The 26,520-nt window shown below is 38.8% G+C and overlaps 1 protein-coding gene and 1 long non-coding RNA gene across 15 annotated transcripts in view; one reads left to right on the top strand and one right to left on the bottom strand.

Annotated features, from left to right (window-relative positions):
- The window catches only part of RYR2 (ryanodine receptor 2), a 413,797-nt gene extending 395,839 nt beyond the window's left edge, over positions 1 to 17,958 (bottom strand). For 8 of the 13 annotated variants that reach the window (XR_014317119.1, XR_014317120.1, XM_082756062.1 and 5 more), the window contains exons 1-2: positions 17,710 to 17,958; positions 7,127 to 7,183 (exon numbers count right to left, since the gene is read on the bottom strand). Coding sequence is in view for 11 of the 13 variants with exons in the window: in XM_082756062.1 (XP_082612188.1) it covers positions 7,127 to 7,183; positions 17,710 to 17,757 (105 nt within the window). In the remaining 2 variants the exon portion in view is untranslated. The remainder of the gene's footprint in view (positions 1 to 7,126; positions 7,184 to 17,709) is intronic. The other 5 variants (XM_082756059.1, XM_082756065.1, XM_082756056.1 and 2 more) reach the window with 1 other exon arrangement.
- Positions 17,959 to 18,129: 171 nt separating this feature from the next.
- The window catches only part of LOC309876727, a 32,269-nt gene continuing 23,878 nt past the window's right edge, over positions 18,130 to 26,520 (top strand). Inside the window, exons 1-3 of one of the 2 annotated variants that reach the window (XR_014317245.1) lie at positions 18,130 to 18,211; positions 20,849 to 20,944; positions 25,400 to 25,539. This is a non-coding gene — a long non-coding RNA (uncharacterized lncRNA). Of the gene's footprint in view, positions 18,222 to 20,848; positions 20,945 to 25,399; positions 25,540 to 26,520 lie in introns of both variants that reach the window. The other variant, XR_014317246.1, reaches the window with a different exon arrangement.

The raw sequence follows: 26,520 nt of genomic DNA, 5'->3' as shown, positions 1-26,520 counted from the left end.
CAGAATCAGTTCGGGAAGGATAGCATAAGGGAGGGACCCCAGGTGGAGATGGGGCAGATAATGACCATGAAGGAGTGGGGGAGACAAAGCATTAGGGACTGACCGCAGCCCTCATTCCCCTGCACCGCTTGGGTGGAGGAGGTAAAGGAGGGTGAATGGGGGAAAGGCAGTTTTAGTTTGCCTTCAGTTTCCTACTGTTCTAGTCTGCTAGTGATAGGCAGTAAATCATATTAATCTCCCTATGATGAGTCTGTTTTGCCTGTGACAATAACTGATGAGTGATCTCCCTGACCTTATCTCAACCCTAGAGCCCTTTCTCCCCCTCTTAATTTGAGGAGAGGGAGTGAGAACATGGTTGTGGTCGAATTCAGCTGCCCACCAGGGTAGAACCGCCACACACAGGTTATCTACACTAGCATGTCATATCACTACCACTCAGTTGCTATCACCAAGGCAGCACATAAAAAAAGATTAAAACATCTGAAGATACATTTTTAGACTGCTGAAGAGGCTGCTTTGTATTCAACATACAGAAAGCTAGAAATGTTCTTCAGACAGCTTTCCCATGCATCCTTTATAGGATGTATTTCTATGCAACCATGTAAACACTCTAGACATTCCTTCTCAAAAAGCTCTTCAGCATTTCTTTGTCCCAAATCAAAGCTGACTTGAACATTACAAGGTTTATATCTGTAGTGGGTTTACGTGGCAAGGTTTTGGTAGCAGGGGGCTATAGGGGTGGTTTCTGTGAGAAAGATCTAGAAGCTGCCCCATGTTTGGGAAGGGCCCCATTGTTTTCCAGAGCTGAGCCAATAAGCGATGTTGTTTGCGCCTCTGTGAGAGCATATTTAAGACAGGGAAAAAAACGCTACGCCAGACAGCAGCCAGGAGTGAGAGAACAGCCTTGCACATGCCAAGGTCAGTGTAGAGGGAGGGGGAGAGGTGCTCCAGGCGCCGGAGCAGAAGTCCCCTGCGGCCTGTGGTGAGGACCATGGTGAAGCAGGATGTCCCCCTGCAGCCCATGGAGTACCACGGTGGAGCAGGGTTCCACACTGCAGCCCGTGGAGGAGACCACGGTGGAACAGGTGGCCCTGCACCGACGGAGGCTGCCGCCTGTGGAAGACCCCTGCCGGAGCAGATTCCGGGCCGGACCTGTAGCCCGTGGAGAGGAGACCACTCAGGAACAGGTGACCTGGCAGGAGCTGCTGCCCGTGGGGGAGCCAGGTTGGAGCAGTTTTCTCCTGAGGGATGGACCCCGTGGTACGGACCCATATCTGGAGCAGTTCTGAAAGAGCTGCTGCCTGTGGGAAGCCCACGCCGGATCAGTTCATCAAGGACTGCATCCCGTGGGTGGGACCCCACAGCACAGGGGACAAGAGTGACCGAGAAGGAGCAGCAGAGAAGAAGTGCTGTAGACTGACCATAACCCCCATTCCCCCGTTCCCCTGCGCTGCTCGGGGGGAGGAGGTGGAAGAGGGTGGATGGGGGGGAAGGTGCTTTTGGTTTGCTTTTTCCTTTGTTTTCTCACTTCTCTCGCTTGTTAGTAATAGGCAATAAATCTTACTATCTCCTTATGCCGAGTCTGTTTTGCCCGTTACAATAATTATTGCGTGATTTTCTCGTCCTTATCTCAATCCTTGAGCCCTTTTCACATATTTTCTCCCCATTCCTCTTTGAGGAGGGGGAGTGAGAGAGCGGCTGTGGTGGAGCTCGGCTGCCCACTTTAGCGGAACCACGACAATATCTTGTTTACAAAAATGTTCAGAAATTCATCTCGAGAGATGACCATCAAATCAATTGTGCTTTCTAAACACCCTGATAGCAATTACAGATTTTACATTTAATTCCATTTAAAGAACTTTTCATAAACTACTTTTTCCTCACATTGAGCTCTCCTCTGAAGTGATATGTATAGCAGCTACTAGGCACCATTCTTAAAATTTTATTTCTTTAAATTTAAAGCAGGGTAATACAGCTCTACATTCTTCACAGCAAATGAGCACATACAGAACAGATAAAGAAAAGAGAAATATTGATGAAAAGGTAGCCTTTAACATTAGACTTGCCAAAGAAGTTTGAAGGTAGCTTTCTAATGAGAAAGAAATGTTTCTATTTGCATTTCATGTTGTTTCTGGAAAATAGCATAGGTCAAAAAGGGTTAGATGGCATTTCTGTAAGACCCACCTCCATTTTATGATCTTTTCTAAATTAAATATCTTGCCTGGCCCCAATAAGACTATCATCAGAGCATTTTCCAAGACAAAAAGGAAGTCGTTTTCAAAAGATCCTTCAGTCCTTCAGCAACAAAAAGCTTGAATCCTTAATACTTGATCCACAGTTGAACTTTACAATCTCCCTGTAGCAAAACACAGTGATACTTACTTTTTCCACTGTTGCCTGGACCTCACTGTCATGCAAGCCTTCCCATCAGATTTGAAGGAAAAGATAAACCATTTTCTGTCAAGGCTCCTAACAAGATCCACACACATCCACATGTAATCTGTTAATAAATGGTTGTTTTTTTTTTCCTCATCTTTTTATCATGTGCTGGATCCTATTGATTTCTTGAATACTGGAAAATATGTTCTTTAAAAAAAAAAAAAAAATCTATATTCAAGTGAAATAGCTAGGAACAGATGTAAAAAGTTTCTTCTGTTCTACAGTTCTCTTCAAGGGGGAAAGAAATATATATATACATGTATACATAAAATATTTATAAAATCTATGCTATATATATAATATACATAATTATACATATAATATATATACATATATATATATATATAAATAAAATGTAAGCACACACTTTTTCATTCTTGATCTTACAAGGGTCAAGATTATAAAATTGCGTGATTCATCTTCTTTGGATAGCCTGATTGACAACAACAAAACCACGTCAGCTGAGCTGTGTGGCTAATGCACTGAAAGGTACCAGAGCAATGCAGCAGAATTTCTAATGCCTCAAGTCTGAAAAGGAAGAAAAACATAGTTCATGAAAACCTTTCAGGAGGTTCAGCAGGTTGATAGTTCCCTTAAGCAACTTTAGTAATGTGCTTAAAAATATATATATAAATAAATAAAATATAACAACAACAACAAAAACTTAAACACTTCCCCATAGGAAGTCTTCTTTTTAAAACAACCCCAGAGAGAAGGATTCCACACTGAAAGCTGTACCACAGTTCCATACCTGTTATGTTGATTAATCAAGTGGGAAAAATACTGATATCAGCTAATCTTTAATCAAACTCTTTGTGTCCCCTGGATCATCTCTGAATCTTGTAAGAGCAGTTTCTTTCAGCCTCCAGTCAGTTCATGAGCATCACATTGTGATACTTCAACTACAATGACACCTTCAATTGACATATCCTTGCCCTTAAACAGGACTAAATTTCTGACGATCACGATGGACTTTGTACACATTTTCAGCTACAAAGACTTTCTCTATGCAATTACTAACATTCTGTAGCCTGAGGCTTATCATGATTCACTGGATTTTGTATTCTGTTTGCCTATACTACTTGCTAAATACTTTTTGAATGTACAGCATGTAAAAAAAATTTACTCTTACCACAAATGACTGAATCTGAAAATATATTATGCAAACATCATCTACAAGAGCTAAGAGTTATCCTAGCTATATGGGATATTAAAACACTAAGTAACAGAAGTTGCACAACCAAAACCTAGTGAACATCATGGACTGACCACACTTCCTCATTTGAATTCTCATTTACACCCAGTGAAAAAGCTAATCCTTGGCCACCAGTAGGTGTGAACTCCGAATTTGCTGGTACCACTGAAGTAAACAGCTCAAATTTCCAGCTGAACCAGCCAAAAAATCGACAGTTACTGTGAGAGAACTGCCCTCCATAGACCAGAGGGTTTCATGGTAGTAACACAAACCATTCCAGGCCATCCTTCTCTTGTACTAGCATCTAATATCTTAGCAGCAAGGAAGAGCCAACAGAGAAGGAATTTCTTCTGGGAGTCAGTACCAAACCTGCATAGCCTGATTCTGATCTCTCTGTTTTGTATCTTGCAAGTTTGGAAGTAGTGATGAAAGTCTCTTTCATAACATCGTTTCCCTTACCTCATAAGGAGTGGAAGGAATAGGTGTTCTGGGCTACCTTCCAGATCAGAAGTATCCACGTCTATCCAAATTATTTTTGTTCTCTGACCCAAACACTGACATAGCTTTCAACAATATGTCTCCAGTCTTACAAAATGTATTTATGATTTTACTGTATTTTGCCACCTTACTGAGAAACGTTAATTACAAAATAGAGGTTGCGTTCCACCCTGAGGGGAGGGGAGGAGAAAAAAAAAAAAAAAAAAAAAAAAAAAAAACACTTTCATAGGACAAAGAGAAACTACTGCTACTGTTTTCATGGAAAAAAAACGGTTCTCTGCAAAAAAAGAAAAACAAGTCACAAGAATCTTACGTAACTGTTATGTAACATATAAAAGTGATGTCCATCTCTTCTGTATTAAAAATTTCAAAATAATTCTTTATCCATAGCCATGGAAAAAAGTGTGATAAAGCATTTTATTTATTAATCATAAAACTACAGTGAGTGTAAGATTATTACAATAATGTAAGTTCTTTAGGATATAAACATTTTTAATATAAGAACATATTCTATATAACAGAACACTGAATCCAAATTAAAGAAATACATTAACCTTGACTTCAGCATGAGTTGCACAAAGGACAAAACAATGCACACCAGTAGATCAGTTTTAAAAGAGGACAAGCAGCTGTTTATAACATTTTTCCCAACATGTCCTCTTCTGAACATAGAACTACCATCATACAGGGAGGACAGTTTTTGAAAGAATTTACAAATTGAAAGTTGGGTTAGATTCCAGATATGGGTTAGTTTAGACAAAAATATATAGAGATGTATAGATACACAAATCCCTAAAAGGTCTAGAACAGACACAAATCAGCAACAAGATACACAGAAGTGAGATGCAAACAATGTGTGCTTTCAAGCAGTCAATATTTATTGTTTCCTTATTTTTATTCTGATTCACATTAATTTCAATGCTTAAAGAAAAAAGAAGTTAGTTACACAACATCTTACATTAACATAATCATGAGAACATGCTGTATACATCATTTGAAACTGAAAATTTTGAAAAATTTTGAAGGCTATTTGAAAATAATTTGAAATTATTTTCCGATAACAAAGAAACCTCTGGACAACTGGAAAACCACATATAGAATACAAAATATGCAAGGGTGCACAGAAAGTTTGGTTCCATTTATGGAAAATGCAATAAATATAGTGAATTTTCAGCTTATTTCAGCAGACCTTTCCATTAAAGCCTGTCAATTTTACTGTAAGCCAAGAGTCAAGGAGACAGACTACACCAAGCAGAAAAACAGGAGTAGAAGCAAAAAGACCTTCTCCTGTTATACCTATATGTTTTTTACTATACATTCTGAGTACAAAGTATGCTATTCTGATCAGATCACTGGGAGAAAAAAAAAAAAAAAAAAGGTAGACATTTCACCATTAACATGCTCTTTTGAATGAACCTGAAAGTGTACCTAATTTTTGCAATTTCACCATTGCCATAGCTAATGCAGTCGTCTGAAAGAGCAACACTGCACAGTGAGAGCTCAGTTCCAGGAAGTGCTAATCTAATATCCCTAAAATTGGCTTTAATTAGGCTTACAGACAACAAATAAATCACAGGAGATCCCAAGATCTCTCAGAAACCCTTTGTGACAAAATAGTTGCTTACCTTGAAGTATAACTGAAACTTTCTTTATTAACTAAACAAAAGCAACTGTACTCACTTAAAAGTAAAAGCTTCAAGACAAGTCAGGTCTCCAATCTTACAATACAGACCAGGAAAAAAAAAGTGTTTTTTTTTTTTTTTGTGTTGTTGTTGTTGTTGTTTTTTGTTTTGCTTTAATTTTTAAAAAGTGAGAAGAAAAAAAGATACAAAGAAAGATAGGGGACTGGAAGAGTAAAAGGAATAAGAAAAGTAAGCATTTTGTACATATCAAATACCTAAAAACCAGTACTCCCTCACAGTATGTATGACATCCTGAGTAATTTAAACAGTATACATAACCTCAAACTCAAATTAGAGTTGACTTGGAATTCCATAGAAGACATAAAAATTATGCTGGACACAGTAAAAGTGCACTGCTAACACAAATTAAGGATACTACTCTGCAAGAGCAATATTTCATTCATTAATGAAGAATTAATGAAGACTTCAGGAGATTTGCAGAATAAGAAACATCTAGCTTTCTTCTCAGATAGCAACAGATTATCACCTTTGTTGCATTGGACAAGCAGGTACATCTCCATGGCAAAGTTGGAATGGTTTACCAGCATTTAGATGTAAACACTTTGAAGCACAATTAGTGAAGCATACACATTTTAAAGCTAATTGTGTGAAAAGAAGGTCACACATTTTGGGGGCATAAATGAGATAAACATTAACTGTGCTTAAAATTGTAGACAAAGAGCATACAAGATGATATGTGCTCAAGTCTAGAGGAAGAGGCTTGGCATTATCACCAGCGAGAGCAGAACCAGACTTAAAAGAAACATATAGCCATATAGCCATATAGACCCCCCTGAAGTCCTGGGCAAGCAAATTGGTTCATAAATTGTTTAATGATACAGAGTAGATTATTTTGCTAAACATCTGACTAAAATCAATTGATTTCCATTACACTTGCAGTAGAACTTAAGCAACAGGTAATACAGCCATGTTTATATTGGAAGCAGTCTTTGTAATGCGGCACTTGGTTTTAAGCTTATGGTACAAATACATTTTTTGGCCAGAAGTATTTTCTTCTGCACTTTTACTAATGAAATAGCCTTTAACAACCTGATATACCAACCTGCCTGTTTTATGCATTTCTTTCACTTAAACAGTTTATTATTCCTTCAGCAGGGAAAATGAGATCCAGCTAGAAATTTTGAAAGGAATATCAGGATTTTCTTCAGCTGATTACTGTATTTAAAGCATGCAACATAGCTACAAACCCATTTCAGTCCCAGAACTGTTCATTTCTCTGCACCTCCCAATAAACCAAATTACTAGGCTATAACTACTAATAGCAAGCCATAACTTTTGAATAAGAACTTACTACAACAAAGCGCGCTTCCCAAGTTCTAGATGTGGTTCCAATTGTCAAACTGTAATTCTGTAACAGACATAAATCATCATAAAAAAAATCTCACTCACTGATATGAAATCACATAGATACATAAAGAATTTTGTTAGCGTTAACACTCCCACAGTTCACTACCCAATTGAACTCATTCTTTCATTGAATGCGTGTTCCAACCCATGTTAGTTAATTCTGCTAGTAAACCAAAAGTGAAGCAAGGCCTTCCTATGTAAACAGAAATGCAGGTGCCATGCATGGAAACAAATCTCTCCCATCAAGTTCTGAAGCCTGAGCATTTCTCACACACTATATTAGTAGGATTACTTTACAGGATTAGAGCTTTAGGAAAACTGATACAGCATCTCTCCACTAACCCTTTCCTCAGAGTCAACAGAATACACCCCTGTGCAGAAGGCCAGAGTAAATGATTCCTTAAGCCAGGACTTCTAGAGAGCAGTGACTTACCAAGTCTGAGGGGCATCCCCCGAAACAAATCGGTTTGGAAGGGAAGAATAGTCACTGATGCTTGTTTAAATAAAAAAAAAAAAAAATGCAGAACAGAGCACAGAATAAAAACACAGGTAAAACAGAAAATATATAGTTCTGCTTCACTAACAGATCTAAAGAAGTAACTAAGAAGTAAATAAGGAAAGAAAAAATTTAGAGACTGCAGCTGCAATTGCAGCAGACACATAAGTTATAAGCTAAAATTCAGCTAGAAATCTCAGAATAAAAAAGAAGAGCTATACATTACTTCTGACAATTAGAACAATCAAAAAAGTGATGCCTGTAACATTCTCAATAAAATATACCAACATTGCAGCCTGACGTATCTTATTCATCTACTGATTATCAGTATATTATGACTGCTGGGGGCAACAGGGGGAGGAGGAGGGGAACAGAACTAGATGATCTTCAAGGCCCCTTCGAACCTAAACCATTCTATGATTCAAACAGGTATGACAATTCCTAAATTAAAGTAAACATCTCCATTCTCAGCTGGCTGCAGTCAATAAAGATGTGTAAGTTCTCCAGTACTTAAAACTGCAGCTATACAGTGCTTTTTGTGTATTTTTTTAGCTGCATTTCTCCTAGAAAAAGAAATATATATATTTCTCTTCATCTTTAAGAACACAAAAAGCTTACAACATAATTCTTATTTTTCTCCTTCATTATCAAAAAAAAAAAAAAAAAAAAAAAAAAAAAAAAACCTACATGAACCTAAACTCAGAGTTAAAATTTCTAGTCATAAACATCTGTTTTATTCTGGAGAAAAGCCAGGCACCAAGGTATACCTCTCAAGAGGATGACAAAACTCAGTATGAGATTTGACATCCCTCCCTCACACATCCCTCCTTTTCTCATCAAATGCTGTACAGCTAAAATTAAGGATTTTTGAGCTGAAGGACTCCAAAAGCATCAGATGTTATCAATCTACTTGTTTACCTACTTGGTAAACTTGATGTGACATTTTTAATATAGTTATTTTCCTGTTCTGTAAGAGGAAAAAAAAAAAAAAAAAAAAAAAGACCTTGTCCTTGCCATTTGTCATATCAAGACAACAAGGAAAAAAAATAAAAAAGAAACAAATTCCAAGTTTAAGAGCCACCTTCAGGAAAACATCCTTCTACCAGTTTGAACGTTTAAATTAATAAATAAAGACAGTAGCAAGTTCTGCCACAGACTTAGGTTGAAGTGTGTCAAACTGTATCAGGAAGAGCAATCAAACCCAATACCAGAAGACAGAGAGGTCTCAGCAGCTACGATAATAAAAAGGAAAAACAAGAGAGATCAAACGAAAAATGCTGGACTCAGAGGTTGAAAGTTCCAAGAAAAGCAACTGCAAATTAACCAGTGTATAGCTTACTGAATATAGTACTCTCGTGTGAGACACCGCTAATGCAATTCTGATGTGGACTTGGAGGCATAACACCACACATAATATCTTGGAACTATCCAAAATACAAGAGCATTTCCTCCATAGGATTGCAGGAAACTTCTATATCAAAATGAAATCTACATCATGTTTCTACAAGAATTTTTGTCAGTGCAAAATGGAGTTGTTGTTGTTGTTGTTTTATTTTAAAACAATGCTGAGAAGCTAAGCAAAGCTTCCACTAAATCACAATATGTCTCAAATGTGTCTGTTCAAACCTATAGTTGCATTACATATCATTGGGCCCTGGGAGTAGCAGCATATCTGAAGAACGCTTACCTGACAAGTAACATCAAACATCACTGTTATTAGGAAGGAAAAAAAAACAGAGAGAAAGGTTTCTTTCACAAGTGAATACACAACTAGTTAGTGAAGCTCAGGCTTACTAAGAAGTGAGCACAGCATAAAGGTATGCTGCCATGGAAGTAGGTGGAAGCTCCTGCTAGTCTTTGTTAGAAAACTGGGATGATCTTTTCTGTGATGATGTTGCAGGCAGTGGCTGCTCTTGTAGAGCCACTTGTTCAGTGGTTGCTCTACTGAACAAGTCCTACGAGGAGCAGCTGAGGGAGCTGGGCTTGTTCAGCCTGGAGAAGAGGAGGCTCAGGGGCGACCTTATCGCTCTCTATAGGTACCTCAAGGGAGGCTGTAGCGAGGTGGGGGTTGGTCTGTTCTCCCACGTGCCTGGTGACAGGACGAGGGGGAATGGGCTAAAGTTGAGCCAGGGGAGTTTTAGGTTAGATGTTAGGAAGAACTTCTTTACTGAAAGGGTTGTGAGGCATTGGAACAGGCTGCCCAGGGAAGTGGTGGAGTCACCATCCCTGGAAGTCTTCAAAAGACGTTTAGATGTAGAGCTTAGGGATATGGTTTAGTGGGGACTGCTAGTGTTAGGTCAGAGGTTGGACTCGATGATCTTGAGGTCTCTTCCAACCTAGAAATTCTGTGATTCTCTTAAGTTGTTCTGTTTATTGGCAGTGACAATAAAGAAATATCATTGCTGTTCCCCTGATGGGCACAGAATATTGCAGTAGCTCTGCATTGCTATGGTTGCCTTTAAAAGGCTTCAGCTGTTACCTAAACTAGTCCCTTCGTGCCTTTTCTCATTTACTGACGTGCATCAGGCATCCCCTTCAAGGGGTCTTCCAGAGTGGGGCACAAAGCACAGCAAGACATGGCTTTCAGTATCATACACTTGCAGAATGTAGTATAGGTCTTATAATTATTGTAGGATTTTGACAAGAGACAGAGAATTATGCCAGGCTATGCTATTCTTGTTTTGCTATTGGGAGAATTTCCAGGGTATAAACTGCATAAATAATTCAAGTGCTCTCTTCTCACTTCCTTCTGACCACGGTTAAGATTTAAAATGGGTGTTTTCAAGATGCCTGAAAGATGAAATAACAGGTTTCACATTTTCAGCTTTCATTAAGAGAAAATACATTACTCTTAGGTTGTTATTTTATTTGCCACATGCCATGAAAGCATCTTTTAAAGCTTCTTAATCTAAGGAAGCAGTGACAAGATACGATGACTGAAAAATCTGCCCTTTTTTTTTTTTGTTGTTGTTGTTTAATTTTCTTCAGAAATATCATATCCTCTTCCTACTACTTGTGGATAACATTAATTTTACTTCAAGAATTCATGTTATAAATGCAAATGCATACAAACAAAGGAAAAGTTAACCCAAATTAAATAGCTCTTTGCAATGCATATGCATAACTTTGGACAAAAGTTATGGTTTGTTAAAAAGTTAAGGTGTCTGGATTATGTACTTCAATAACAACTGTTTCTATTCACCTACGCTCAATGCTTGGGGAGAAAATTCAAACCAAGTAGCTCAATCAAGCCAGAGCCCAGCTTCTGATAGTCTTATCTCATACATCAGTAGTAAACTCTCTCTTGAGATACAGAACTTTCTTGCACTTTTGTTCAAAGATGAAGTCGAAAATGGTATTAATGGGAAAACATTACTCATTTGCCCCTAGTGGTTATTTGTCTTGAGAATTTATTCTTTTGAGGAAGTGTCCCCTTGCAATCAATAGCAAAATTCTTGTTTATGATGTATAAAAGAGAAAGCCCCTGACCAATACAAAACAGAGAATTCCTGCAATTTTATTTCCACTTTAGAGGGACAGCCATCTCCAGATATTAATAGAGCTTGATTTCCCAGAAATGCTGCACTAGAAGATCCATCCGATAGACAACAATGAAAGTCTCCTAACAACGTTGTAACTAGAAGCAATTCCAATCAGAATACTGAATCTTTCCAGAGTTTTGTGGTTTTCAGAAGCAAACTGACATTTACACGGTAAAAACTATTAGGCACACATTTGTAGTCAGTCTGCCTGCAAACAAAGTCAGGAGATGAAAACCTGGTTCCTCTGAAGTCAATAGTTCTGCCTTTGGCGGGATCCAAGTTTCACTCATGAGACCTCAAACAGCACTTCATTACCCTATGTGACCAGGGGAACCATTACAAACATAAGCCATCTTAAGCCATCTTTTTTTAAACAAGTGGTTGTAAAATAAAAAAAATACTTGTTCATTTGACTAATGTATTTATTTTAGACATTCTTATCAGTACCTAATAGATGTGTGGTACATATTTACAACAGCAGGGCTTCATTCTGAGACTTCTCCATAGCATTACAAGTAACTGTTTGATAATGACTAAAGAGATATTCTTTTTGTGCACAGATTAAGAAAAAAAATGTTTGGACAATATAGCAAGTACATTGCTGACTTCCTTAATCTTAATCAACCACAGTTCAAACCACAACAACCACGAAGAAAAATTTAAACTTCTTTCATCATCCTTATAAAATGTGTCCATTTACCAGTTCAACAAAGGTTATTTATGTACTAGTACCGTGACACAAAAAAGGAACAAATTTATGTCACTTACGTTTTATCAGGAAAAATAGGAAAGCCCAGCACCTACACACACAGATAGTTTCTAACTTCTCTTTTGCTGTCCACACATAACAAAGTCTACTTTTAGAGCCAATTCAGTAAATTTAATCAACAGTTTAGAAAACAAAACCAAAACTCAGTTTTAATACATAACACCTGTAAGTTAAAAAAAAAAAAAAAAAAAAAAAAAAAAATCAGGAGGAAAAGATCTCCGTATTTTTAGTTTAATTCATGTACTTCGTGGATGCAGCCCACTTTCATTATTCTCCCATATGGTCACTTGCCTATCTTTTATCTTGACTCAGAGAAATATTTCAACACACCCTTATCTTTGCACAAGAACTGGTGTACTTTCCTGAATTAGAAGCATCACGCGCATTTTCCACACAGCTATATAAAAGGAAAGCCACCTTTAAAATACACATATAATAATGTAGCATTATAGTAAAGAAGTCCAAGGCAGATGTAGCTCTTGAAATTGTGCTAAGTCTTCGGTCAGAAGTTAATCCGTGTTTATAATGGAATTCTCTCCTTAGCTCAAGTTCCTGTGATAGATTTTCCTTGGGCCTTCATGATGCTAAGCAGCACCATCCATTATAACACTTTCAGGCACTGAAAGGAAGAGGAGTTCTCTATGCATCAAAACACAAGCCAGCTAACTCTAGCAAGAAACTTGTCTCTCTGGTGGACCAGCTGCTTGCTATGGAGCTTCCTCATGTGTCCCATACAGACAACCTCCAGATGCAAAACACCAGACAAGACAGTACACAGAGCAAACAACTGATTTTATCCAGTGATAATCACTCTAAGGGTGGTATAGAATGTTTGTCTAACAATTTAGGAATTAAAACATTGATATGCAAAATATTCACACAATTCTCAAATAAGAAATGGACTAAGTGTCCTAGCTAAAATGCATTCACTACACACAGTCTGTCCAGTTCAATTCCAAAACAGAATTTGAGAGTGGATTCAGTATCCATACTGCAGTGCAGTGCCTTAGAGAGGCAAGTACAGACACTGCAATGGCAGCCACACCATCTCTCACATGAGCTGTTAAACAGTGGTCTCTTGTGCCAGTCCCTGGTGAATCTTCAGAAGTCACACACAGACAGTTACAAGGAATAGCTTTCAACATAAACAAAGGCTAGCCAAATCGTCTTTCAATGTTTTTGCCTTCTAAGATCGTTCCTAATATCCAAGGCTGGTTTTGTGCATTTTTCTCAGTGCACATTGGCAGCTGCATTTGTACATTTGATGACTGCAGCTAACAGAATCAAAGGTATTACATATTATGATTTAAAAAAATACTTTAAAGATAAACAGTAACTGAAAAGCACTGTAGAGGAAAAAAAAATAATTTCTATTCTATTTCACCAAGAGATACACATAGAAACAAATCCTCTCATGTTTCATTTCTTATCATCTTAAAATAATCTTAAGATCCGGTTTGTCCAGCTTCTTTCTTTGTCCTGTAGTTCCATCTTCATTCATGATAGCACCTAAGTATGTGATTGTTAATCATATTTGAAGTGGCAGTCCTTGTTTAAATGCTTTTATAAGGAGGAATATCTGCAACAGAAGTGACTCTGGAATCACAGAATTTCCGTCCTTCAAACACAACTACATTTGAACCACATTCTTCATTTCAGAGCGAAGAAAAATTCTCTGCCACAAACTCCATTCTTTTATCATCTGAAGTACAAAATCCTAGCACTGAGTTAGCAAAATCTTCTGCACATCAAACCTAAACAACATTTAACTTCATTTAGAAGTACATTTCCAGTGTTGGAAAGTATCCTTCCAATTTCCTCTGACAGTCATAGTCGTACTCAGAACAATTAAGTCCATGTACAAGATAATGCAGCACAGAACACACTCACACAAGCAAGAGACCTTATTAAACAAATAGGGGGGCGGAGCAGGGAGCACAGAACAACATCAGCATTCTAATTAATAGGAAAGAAAAGGAAAGAAAAGGAAAGAAAAGGAAAGAAAAGGAAAGAAAAGGAAAGAAAAGGAAAGAAAAGGAAAGAAAAGGAAAGAAAAGGAAAGAAAAGGAAAGAAAAGGAAAGAAAAGGAAAGAAAAGGAAAGAAAAGGAAAGAAAAGGAAAGAAAAGGAAAGAAAAGGAAAGAAAAGGAAAGAAAAGGAAAGAAAAGGAAAGAAAAGGAAAGAAAAGGAAAGAAAAGGAAAGAAAAGGAAAGAAAAGGAAAGAAAAGGAAAGAAAAGGAAAGAAAAGGAAAGAAAAGGAAAGAAAAAAAAAAAGAGACAGTGACTTCAAAGAACCTGTGGAAAATGTGCTGCTCACACTGACTGCTTCTGATTTCTGACAGGCACGTTAGCCTCCACTGTCTTACAGGACAGTGAGAAAGACCATAACCCCATCAGACTTACTTCAGTGTGTCTTGATGGTGTCACCTACCATAAACATCTTAAAGAAGACCTGTCTCTGATGCAAGGAACTCCACAGCTCCAGGAAAACAGATGTACTGGCATCAGGAACATCCTGAGATCTAATAGCTGAATTGCAACATCTCATCACTCATTGGTACATAATTGCTTCCAAAACTCAGCCATCTTTAACCAGTGTAAAGGATACCCCTAGGCAGTATTTTGTTGAAATACTGCTACTGTTTCAACCCTATCCTCCACAACACCCCTCCACACAAAGGCCTTTATGTGCGTACTGAACCACAAAAGTCAGTCCTTGAACGTACACATTATGAAAGGAGCCTATGCATTTAGGCAAATACATTTTCTGTTCTCCTGTGGAGCTCTGAATTATTTTCCCTTTTGATAAATTATATATCCTGAAACAAAAGAAAAGAAGTAAACTAGTCATTTCCCTGTTAACTATAAACAGTTTTTGTTATTCAACATAAAGAATAAACAATTAAAGTTTATTTTGTACACATCTTTCTCCTTTGTAATATTAAATAAATAAATAAATAAATAAATCCTCTACAGGGAGGTGGCGATCCTCCAGACATACAACTAATAAAACCAAAAGCAGGATACTTGCTCCTCTTCACTCCCCTTGCAACTCATGCATGCCTTTAGTGGGAGGTCAGGGGAATGCAAATCCAAGCCTAAAAATGGGTACATGTAACATAAGGGTACCTCCACCTGCCATATTCAGCAAAGTAATGAGGAGACCACTGTCTGTGGAGACGTCTATAATTCACAGGACTATATAAAACCTCCTGGAGAAGGGCTGAATTCCAGTCTGTCTGGGTTTGTCTCGATCAATATAGGAACTGACACCTCCAGAAACCCAGGGCATTAACAGGTTATGTTCACTTTTCAGAAGTGACATATCAAACCATTCCCAACTGAAACAGACATTCACCCTAGCAGCAAATTTGTAGGAGCAAATGCATGATGTCACCTTATTATTAATAAAATAATAATCATCATCATCATCTTCATAAGATAAACAGCACCAAGAGAAGAGGAATTGTTGGGTGAAACAGGAACGTGTGTAGAGGAAAGAAAAAGACACAGACACACACAAAAGAAAATTAGCAATCAACATGTAAATTACAAACATAAATGCAGTTTAATAGCTAACTGCAAAGAAAGGCATCTTTTTATTGAAGAAAATTTAATCTCTCTTTAAACATAAAAAAAAAAAAAATACACTGTGCTTAAATTCCAGGGCAAACTCTAAAGACAGCTACAGTAATTTTGCAACATCAGAAAGAGAACCTGAATTTTCATGAAGTTTATCCAGAGCTATCAAAAGACAGAAAATACTGTCTATATGTAGTGGGCCTACAGATGTCATGATTAAGGTATTCAGAGCACAGAAAGCTTTTTTGCTTGCATAAGGTGTTCTTTGAAAAGTTCTATTTTAACTACCAAAACATTCATGAATCCATCTGTCCCTAATTACTGTTTCAAAAATAAATAACTCAGCAGAGAAACTGCAGCAATTATCAGCTAACAGTTGATTTCGAGTGCTTTCTATCAATGCCATCCAGAAATTTACACATACCTAATAGCTTTACAGAAAGCTAATCCAAACTTTCTAAGGACAGAAGGAAGACTACACAGGTTACATCTTAAAGCAACTGACTTCTCCAAGCAACGTTCATAACTCCAACAAAAGAGAAGTAAAAAACTCACTACTTACAAATAACTACACATTTAAGTTTCACTACTTCATGCAAAAATGTTATTTATTTTTATTATTATTATTATTTTATTTCACTACACAAAAAGCCTTCCCTGTGCCTCAGTTTACCCTGTTCAAGGTCATTTTTCCACCAGTACGACATCCTAAAAAAACGTCCAGGATGGTCTAAGGCTATGTTTGCCAGATCTCTGCTAAGCCTGACGCACATTATCAGGAGGGTTGTTTTTACATAATGTGTTGCTGCTGTCAGGTGCTGTGGTGTAACACTCTGTCTGTGCAGAGCAGTATTAGCATGCTCCCTGCTTCTCTTTCCCTATTAAGCATTCAGATAACAGCACTTCCATGAGCTACGCTTAACATTCAAACCTGCAGTAAGCCTGCCTGTGATGGTACAAGTCTCCCAGAAATGTTCACCAGCAAAAGGACTAACAATAAAACTCATAAATTGAATGGCACATTTTCCTTCAAAGAAGTATTTTGTTTTGCCTTTAGGTGTTATAAAATGCTACAATACAAGTCAAATAATGCTGAGAGGGGAAAAAAAAAGTCAACAATTTTCATGCTAGTGTTGCATAACAGCTGTATTCCCTGCCTAACCAGACCTTCCAAGAACTCAAAATATTTTAACAGGAAATTTATCTATTATCTCCCAGTTTCTGATTGAAATAAAGCTAGGACCACCAAGATCCAGGATTCATAATGCTGCCAACAGCAGATGAAGTGTTTCACATACGTTATCTACATGGTTTGCTTCCCCCTCCTTTCTATGCATTTTCTTACAAGACATATATCATGAACATTTTCTAAGTCAGACTGCACTAAATAAAAAGGAAAATGAGCTGTACCACATGGTCTCAGTGTCTCTATATCATCCTATCAAACATCTCAGCAATTTTTCCAAAAGCTGTGACAGGGCGTGCGTACAGCACCATGCAAATATGCCCATCTACAAAACTTGCTGGGGCTGTGCGTACAAGCGGCACTTGGGAGATGGCCCAGCAGGTAAATAAAAGCGTCGCTAGAAGACAAATAACCTCGAGAAGCGTAAAAAGCGGCAGTCCCGACGTATTAATTAAACTCGGGGAAGAAGTGCTCTAGCGCTTGACGTGCTCGGGACTGAAGAAGACAGGCGTACAGAAGGGATGCCCACACCAGAAAAGGGGTTAGTCCGTGCTCAGCGAGGAGGGCGCCCCGCAAGTTAGCGGAAACCTTGCTGCGGAGCGGGTTGCGAGGGGAGAGGCCACTCTTTTTTTTTAATATATAAAACCTGTTTTCACACGAGGAGCGCGACCGCAGCCTGAAGCCGGGGACTCCCCGCAGTAGGAGCGGCGGATACCTGCGGGCAGGCGGCGGGGGAGCCCTGCCCGCCCCCCACCACCCCCGGGCCGCCCCCGCACCGCGGCACCGCCGCTCCCCGCTCCCCAACCCCACTAACCCCCCCCCCGGGGGGGGCAGCTCGGAGCCCCCCACACCCGGCAGCATCCCCCCTAGCCCCCCCGGGTCCCGGTGCCCTCTCAGGGCAAATCCCGGGCGTCGCCCAGCGCGGAGGAGGGGGATGCAGGCGCGGCGCTTACAGTTCGCAGGAACTGGATCTCGTCCTCGCCCTCGCCCCCCTCGGCCATGGCTCCCCCGCTCTGTCTTTCTGCCGGGCGGCGGCGGTGGCTGCCGGTGAGGAGGAGGAGGCGGCCGAAGGCTGGCCGCCCTACCGGGCTGGGGCAAGTGCGGAGATGGCGGAGGCGGCAGCCCCAGCCCGGCCCCGGCTGCGAGCGGGGTGCGGGTGCCCGCCCGCCTGCAGCAGGTTGGCGAGGCTCGGCACGGCTCGGAGCGGCTCGGCCGCCTCAGTGCCAGTGCCTGGCACAGGGGGAGGGGGATGCGATTAACGGCGGGGGGGGGAGGGCGGAGCTCCCGGCCCCCCCGCTGCTGCAGGTGATCCGCAGCCCGCAAACCCGCCGCCCCGCAAACCCGCCGCCCAGCGCCCCTTGCTGGCTGATCCGCGGAGAGGCGGCCCGGGGACGGACGGACGGACGGACGGACGGATAGATAGACAGACAGACGGAAGGACGGACGGACGGACGGGTATATGGATGTGAGGATAATGGATGGATGGATGGATGGATGGATGGATGGACGGACGGACGGACGGACAGCACACCCAACTATATCCCCAGGGGTTCACCTCAGGCATCTGCCACCCAACCCAGCAGCCATTGCATAGCACAAAGCAAAGGGAAGCAGGGTGGTGGCGGCCATGTGGCACATGCCTCAGTGCCTCACATAGCTCCAGGTCTGGCTCTGAGGGCTGTGGCTGGAGTCCCACACGCCTCCAGCATCTGCAGAATGGGGCAATGGGGAAACAGGTGGCCTGGGCCTGCCAATGTTGGAGAGATGCCCTGAGAGAGGGGGATGTGAACCACTCTATGGGCAGCTTGCACGAGCCAGGGGCTCATATGGGAGAAGAGACAGGTGGGCTACATGGCTGCACAACATGGCATCGCAGTCTGTTGGCCTCTAAATATCATGCGAGTGCTCTTAATCCAGGGTGAAGGAGAGGCTTTACAACTGACCTTACTCAAAGGATAGCTAGCATGTTTGCCATGGGGTAGAGCAGAGGGTTACCATGGAATAGCTCATCTCCAGTGAGTGTTCCTAAATTACGAAGGACACGTTATTTCTAGAAGTGAGGAAGCCAGGCCTCCAGCAGAGAGATGTTTGGCAGCCTCCAAGAGCTGCAAGACTTCTAATATCAGTAGTGCTCTGGAATAAATACATAGTGGGAAGGCTCTGCTAATACGATACAGTGGTCATGAGGTGAGGACAGTAGAGTATCTTAAGAAATAATGCAGTGAACATTGTATCATTGACAGTAACACATGTGAAGGGTGTGTATATGCAGAAGGCTCTTGAAGGACCAAAACACGTAAACATAACAAAATCTCAACAATTTTGTTAAACAGAGTATGTGGCTAGCATAACAAGACATGATGGTAACTAAGTGATTCTTGAGAAGCCATATCCATAGTCTTTTACAGTATTCAAGGGCATTGTGAAAAAAGTTTTATTAAAGCTTGTTAAGAGATCTTATCATTACTCCCAGAAGTAGATAAACTGTTCTTCTGACAGACTGGCAAGTGCAAGGGCAGCCAAGATCCATAAGGTCTGTAGAACAAGTAACGTATGAGTATTTAATACAGAGGTTCTACAGATGAACTCCAGAGTTAGGGCAGATTAAGCATTTCCTCACTGTTTTCAGCTACTGATGGCTTCAAGAGATTTTTACCTCTCAAGCTTATTTCCAACTGAAAATATTTTTTCTAAATATGATAAAAAAGTGAAATAAATGCTTTTCATATTGCTACAGTATTCATACCTCTTAAGTATCCCTTCCTCCAAATTATTGACTGAAAGATCAACTGAAAGTACTTGAAATGTACTTCTGCTAGGAAAGATGCGCTGAATAAGTAACATTTTGATTATGCTTTATCCCATGTACAGAACAAGTCAGTTTAACACAGCAATTCACAAATACATTTGACAGGCATGTAGAAGTCAGCTCACATCGTTTTACTTTCCATCCTGGTCTGAAGGCAAGTGGTGGCTTAGATGCCTGCCCAATTTGCTGAATGTGAGGCAAGGATGTTATAAGGAAAAGAAAGAAAAATCTATAAATAGTTCACTATAATATCAGTGACTGAAACATTTTGTACAGTTTTCAGTACAATAGTATGACATAATGAAAGTTGTTCTGAGAACTGTGGAAACAAAGATACAAGGTTTCCTATAGATTTGTAGCTTGTAATTACACTCCTTGATGTTTAGCACGATGCAAACTCCAGCCAAAGTTTCTTCATGTTAGAGCAGCAATATTTCTCAAATATTCAGATTTGATGGTGTCTAATTAGTGAACTGTGTGCTACAGTTTTTCTGGCATAAGATAATACTCTAATTTCTTTACCCAAGCATCCCTTTCCATGAAATAGCTAGAAGCTAATGCATGTGACACTATCAGCCCTCTGTCACATTTGTTGGACTTTCTCAGTTAGTTAAAAGGTATGCAATAACAGAGAGAAACCACACATGGGTAGGTAATTTAATTTGCATAAGAAACAAAGTTAAAAGTAGTAAAGATAAAAGATCATTTTAATAACTTTCTGAACAGTGTGAAAAAGACCTGATGTCATTGAAATGAGAGCTTTTTGTTAGATTATTCTTCAAGAACTAATATTCATATGTCCATACACAGACTATTATATGCATACATGTACGCAATGAATATTTCATACAGTTACAAAGTATGCATAGAGTATAAAATCAGTGCACACACAAAAAGGCCAAAAAAAATAAATTCCTTAGCCATGGAGGTAGGTTTGACTTGTTCTGTGTTACCTCACCCACACCACTCAGCTACAATGTATGTGCTTCTTCTTTTTCCACTCAAAATGTGACGCCTTACTCTACCCATGTGGAAAGATGAGAAATGTTTTTACAATAAATTTCTGTACATGATGTGTAGCCTGCTGTTCCCCATGTAGTGCTCGCTTTGTTGCCTTGTTCTCACTGTGTTTCTCTCACAACCCCATTCAAAGTTTACCCCATTCAAAATCTCAGTGCATGTTTGTAATTATCACTATGACACATCGTGCATGTCGGTGCATTTTGCTTCTAGGGTTTCTTGCCCCTCTATAACATGCCTTTACCAGTCTTCACTGAAAACAGGTTTCTTGGAGTGATGCAGAGCCAGTATAGCAGCACCAGTGCAACAGTGCCTCTGAGATACCCCAGCAAGATTCTCAAAATAATGTAGACAATATTGTAAGTATTTTATCACTTTAATTTCATAAATTGTAATCATCTACATTAGGAAACTTAATACTGTGTTAGGAGAAAATGCATAGATAGGTTTGTATGCACCCACTCAAATAATAATTTACATAAAACAAACATTGTCTGCTGTCTGAAATAATAGCAAGTACCATGAACATCAAGTATACAGTACCATAAAGGTACCTCCCAAGTGTTTCTTACTTTTCCATCTCTACTAGAATATATCACCATGCTAACTTTGTCTTCCTAGAAGCACAGAATAAGGCAATGCCAATGGGAATGAAATGGTACTGTCCTTTCTTCCTCACACTGTTCTTTGTTACAGCATGTCAGACTTTTACGTCACCACCAGCCAGATACCAATCTTGTCTGAACGCATTATTCTAAATTGTGTAAAACTAAAAGGACTGCATCTTCTATCACGTCATAAATGAGCACCACTGTGGTCAATGAAATAGATGCAGTGTAAAATCTGTGCCAGTTTAGGTTCCAACTGTGACAAGGAAAATGAATAAAATGAGTAAACTTGATTCCCAACTGAATTTAAAATGTGATTTCATTGCAGATTAGTAGAGGTTAAGGAAGCATAATTATAACTAAGACCACCTAGTTATATGCCTATCATGATTTCCCCAGAGTTCAATAATATACTGCATTTTTCTTCAGTAGTGCTCATCCTGAACACATAAAATATATAAATGTTAACTGCATGTCTGTCATTAAGTACACATCCCATACTCTAGAAAATCACTTCGCAAACAACCATTCACATAAGCATACAATGACAGTGAAGCTTTTTCTGTTTTATGAGAACTTCAGTTATAAGAAAATACAAAGACAAGCCCAAAATTAAGCCACTGTCTAATTACAGGAAAAATCTCCCCCAAAGTTGCGTTTTGCATTTGAACGCAAACAGTCATTTTCTGAGACCTTTTCTGTTACTTTTCTTTCTGTCATCAGCTGAACCTGGTGAGCTCTTTCCTAAGTGTAGTCTGGAACATGGCAGTGACCAAGCATGAAAATTTATACTTTTCCCCCTAAACCAAGAAATTATCAGTACCTGGAGCATCCTTCTTGGCAAAGCTCAAAGCTTTTAGCTTCTCTTTCCATTATTGTGTGCAGGGTTATTACCATGAAGGAGGAGCTATGGGTCTTCTTAGATCTTGGGGAATAATAGTTTGCTTGGTTTTCATGTTCCTGTCTCCTTGGAGTTTTTATTGCTTTTTTAATCTTCTTCTAATGTACTTTCCAATAAATTCACTGGAAACTATTGTGAGGCGTAAACTTGGAAAAATAAATATTTTTTGAAGGGGACTTTTTTTCCTTTTGTTTGTCTGCAGGCATTACTATATCACGTTTCAAAATATTATCAGTATACATTAAAAGTGCACACAACACACCATCCTCAAAACAGATTTTCCTGGTTGCCCAGGTCTTCTTACAAATTATGTCTTTATGTAACTATACATTCTCAAAACTGGAATTTCATATTTGTGTAGCCAATGAGGAGGGTCATTTTTTAATAATAATTGATATTAATCATGTGTCAGTCTCTCAAAAATCCATGTAAAGCATTGGAGGTGAACAGGTTTTTAAGGTGCTTCAACATGTTTTCAAGTAAGCACTTAGATATTCAGCGTTTCTGATTTATTCTGAACAAGTTCATATTTGAGTACCTAAATAACCCTTGAATAAAGGTGGGGAAATCTCTTCTTCTTCATTTTAATATCCAAGAACCTTTATGAATGCAAATAATTAAGAGATTGGACAAGCTCAAAACAGACTCATTTCAAATGGTAGGGGTTTTTTTTTTCACATTTTTGCTTTCAAAAAATGGAGTTTGAGTGATACAGCAGACTCACAGTTTGTTCTGGGGAGATGAAGAACAATTATTCCATGGCTGCTGAGACAACTATTTGTACACAGGGGGAAGAAGGGCCAAGGGAAACAGCACGAACACTGGGAACAGCAGGAAACTTCTGCTAAGAGAAAATGAATTCTCTGCATTATTGGTATTAATCAGACACTGGCTACCAAAGGTGGAAGTTGTTGGCAAGTTTTTAGAAATAACCAATAATTTTTGTGTCTTCAGAGAAAATGAAAAGAATATTACTTGCACGGGGATATATTTAAATTACTCAAAATGATTATAAGTTAGTGACAAAAAGGAATTGGTAATCACCACAAAACTCACTTGGAATGACCACTCTCCAATTTAATATCCTTTATGTCAGCAGTTGAAATGTATTTTTCTCATAGACATTATGGGAGGTGATGATGTTAGCAGAAGCCTGGAGAAGCTGCTAGAAAAAAGAGGCAAGAAAAGGGAGGTACTGGAAGAAGGAAAGGAGGAAACTTTAAAGGACTTTCAATTGTTAAGATTAAACCTGTGAGCTACAAAATCATTGGATTAATAGAATTTTTACTTTTCAGCTGCCATTTCTTCAAATGTATCATAACAAATTCCAATACTTGAATATTTACACACTTTAAGACAGAAAACACTACCACAAATTGAAACTTAAAACTTGGATTCATAACTAGGCCTAATGCAAACATCTCATTTGAACTGTGACTATGACAACACAAGTGCAGGATTACAACTGTTACTAGGTGAACTGTTCACTGTGGTCAAATGATTAATTTGGCTTTTATGAGCCCCCTCTCCCCCAAAAAATGTGCAAACTGTTTTACTGATATATTTGTTAGTCATAATTGTCAGAAAAAATCTGGCCATAATTTTGAGAAATGTACACTTGGCTTTTACCTTAGAATACTTGCATGTCTGTGGTGTCACATAAAAGGGGGTATTGTTTTGACTTCCTCACTGGGTGACAAAGTCAGAAGGGTGAGCATTAAATACGATACGTAAGCACAAGTAACCTTGTTCACGTGCCAGAGCAGATAACTGGGGAAAAAAATAGATGTTCCTTACATACTGACAGGAAAAATCTGTCATGAGGATACTTTTTCCCACCATCATTTTCACTGACCAGCAAAAACACAGGTTCCCAGGTTTCACAGTTAATTATCAATTTCTTAAATGTAAGATTATTACATGGGGTAAAAGATTTGTTTTTCTTTGTAATTATGATGAGTTGATTCCAGAATTCATTGCAGACTTCCTCTAAGTCATTCTAACGTCCCCTGCGTGAGCTATTTTGCCTGGAAGGGCATGCATGAGCTATAATTTCCTTTTGACATTAAAAGCCACGAATCTAAACACAACTGCAGTAATGCAGAGGAAAAAATGTTTGGCTCTTAACTCAAGATTAGTCTCTGAAGCCATTAAGAAGTGAAAGCTCCATGGAGGCAACAGAACCCAAACCACTGAGATTACATTCCAGTCACAACAAGTACTTAACTGCTGTAGATACAGTATCTGGACAAGGCTATATAGTAAATAACCAACATTCAATTGTCCATTTCACTAATACAATTTTAAAAAATATATTCATTAACAAAATTATAAGAGATAAATAAATAGTTTTATTTATTGACAAAAAATATTTAATATAAATGGGTAGGAGAATTCCTTAACTGGAGACTTGTATCACATACTAAGAACAAAGCAAGATATTAACAGTACTTATAATTTTCTTGTTTGAGTACAAGATTTATATTTACTATGGTTCAGTTATTTTTATAATTAAAAAGAAAATTGTATCCTCATCTCTGTGAGGAAACTATTATTACTTATTTTGTTTAGGCACTTAGTATCTCATCCCTTAGCAATAATAAATCACCTCACCTCTAGAAACTGGAAAGTGCATTTCTAATTGCTTACTGAATAAAATGGGAAAAGCTGGATGCATCTGAAGCAAAATCTATAGAGCAAAATACTCGGTATTCTGAGAGGAGGGAAGTATTTAGGGCTTCCTGTTGTTAAAGACTTCAGTTTGCCACACTAAACTGGATCTAGAATCTGTGAAGACCAGCTTCTGGTCACCTTCCATAACAATAAAAGAACTGTTGTAAACAGGAACCATATAGTTCTCCCATCCTTTCTAATAGTAAGTATTTGATTGTGGCTGACTGCCTGTTTCAAAATATTTGTTAAGAGGAATACCTGTTATTACAGATCATGTACAAAATTATCTTTTAATCTCATTTAAAATTCAAGTATTCAATAATTGTTAAGCTCAAGAACACAGTACTCATTCATTGTTACAAAAATATTTTGTACCTCTTAATTGGATTGTTTTGTACCATCACTAAGATCCCAGATATGTCTATTTAGTACCTTAAGAAAGGTTCACAATTTTCTGGAGTAATTGTTCCCTCCAGACATTACTCTTCTGTTCAATCCTCCCTCCCAGTTCATGGGTTCTGTTCTGATTCAAGTCGCTAAGACTGATGCCATAGTCAAAGTTCCTTTATGTTTTCCAGAATATGGGACTTTATAAACCAATTGAAACACTCATCCATTCTTCTCATGTACAGGGGTGTACCAACAAGTGATCAGTGCAGAAAAGAGCTGGATTGTTTTCTCCTTGCATCATCCAGGATTCTTAACTCAGGTGCTCCTGCTTCCCAGGTTCATCTGACAGCAGAGAATAAATTCATATCCACTAAAACAATAAGTGAGTATTTATTAATTCCCATCTTGATTTTTGCCTTTTTTTTAATTTGATCTTTAAAATCTATGATGATATGGCAGTATCTTTCTTTTCACTCCTTTTAGAGCACAGCTCTTTTTCTAGTACTTAAACATTGTGCAGCCTGTTAAATGTTTACATTACAATGCACTGTTTGCTTAATAATGCAGCAAAAAGTCACATAAAAGCTATATCATGAAGTAACTATTGAAAAATGTTGTCAGTAAGTCACTGTGAGCAGAATGGTTTTGCTTCATTAAAACCTAGAGAACCATACCTACTGTAGTTAAGATCATCTTGTCTTTAAGGTTGACAAGGCTGTCTCGATAGCTTTGGAGATTTTATTAGCCTGTTTCAGTAGGGCTAACCTCCTAGTAACCAGAGTGTGAACAGGCCAACTCAGGGCAGGATGGCACAGGCTGAGTAGAGATATTGTTCTCCAACCACGGGAAGAGTGGAGCACCATCCAGCTTCAACGTGTCACCCACTTAGAAATGAGAGGTTTGGAAAATTTCCACATTTCATTTCAAGGCAGACATGGTTTCAGTTTAAACACTCAGCTTTGCTTTAAAGCAGAACCCCCAGGCTTTTCTGCATATTGTAAATGTGGATTTTAATTGTTCAATTAACATTTGCTTTTTTAACAATACATCATGATTTCTGGCATTAACAGCAGCTATGCAGCTCAGCTTTCTTTGACAACTTTGCCTAATCTGCTTATTGAACTTTATTTTAAATGCTTGATTCCATGCTTGCCTCTTAGCAAGTGTAGTCATTGACACCAGCAAAATGTGGGTGTAAAGCTCTCCCACGACAGAGCAATAACATTTTACACCCACATTACCCAGATGTATATCACTACAATGCAGCAGAGAACAAGGATTTTATGTTTTGGAACAATATTAGCAGATTTTGAGCTGACTGCTACAGGAAACTTAAAACAAGCTCATAAACAATTAACAACAG

Source organism: Aythya marila, assembly GCF_965140915.1.
Source record: "Aythya marila genome assembly, chromosome: 3".
Taxonomy (NCBI): domain Eukaryota; kingdom Metazoa; phylum Chordata; class Aves; order Anseriformes; family Anatidae; genus Aythya; species Aythya marila.
Note: the sequence above shows the minus strand (reverse complement) of the source record. Positions and strands in the feature narration are given on the sequence as shown.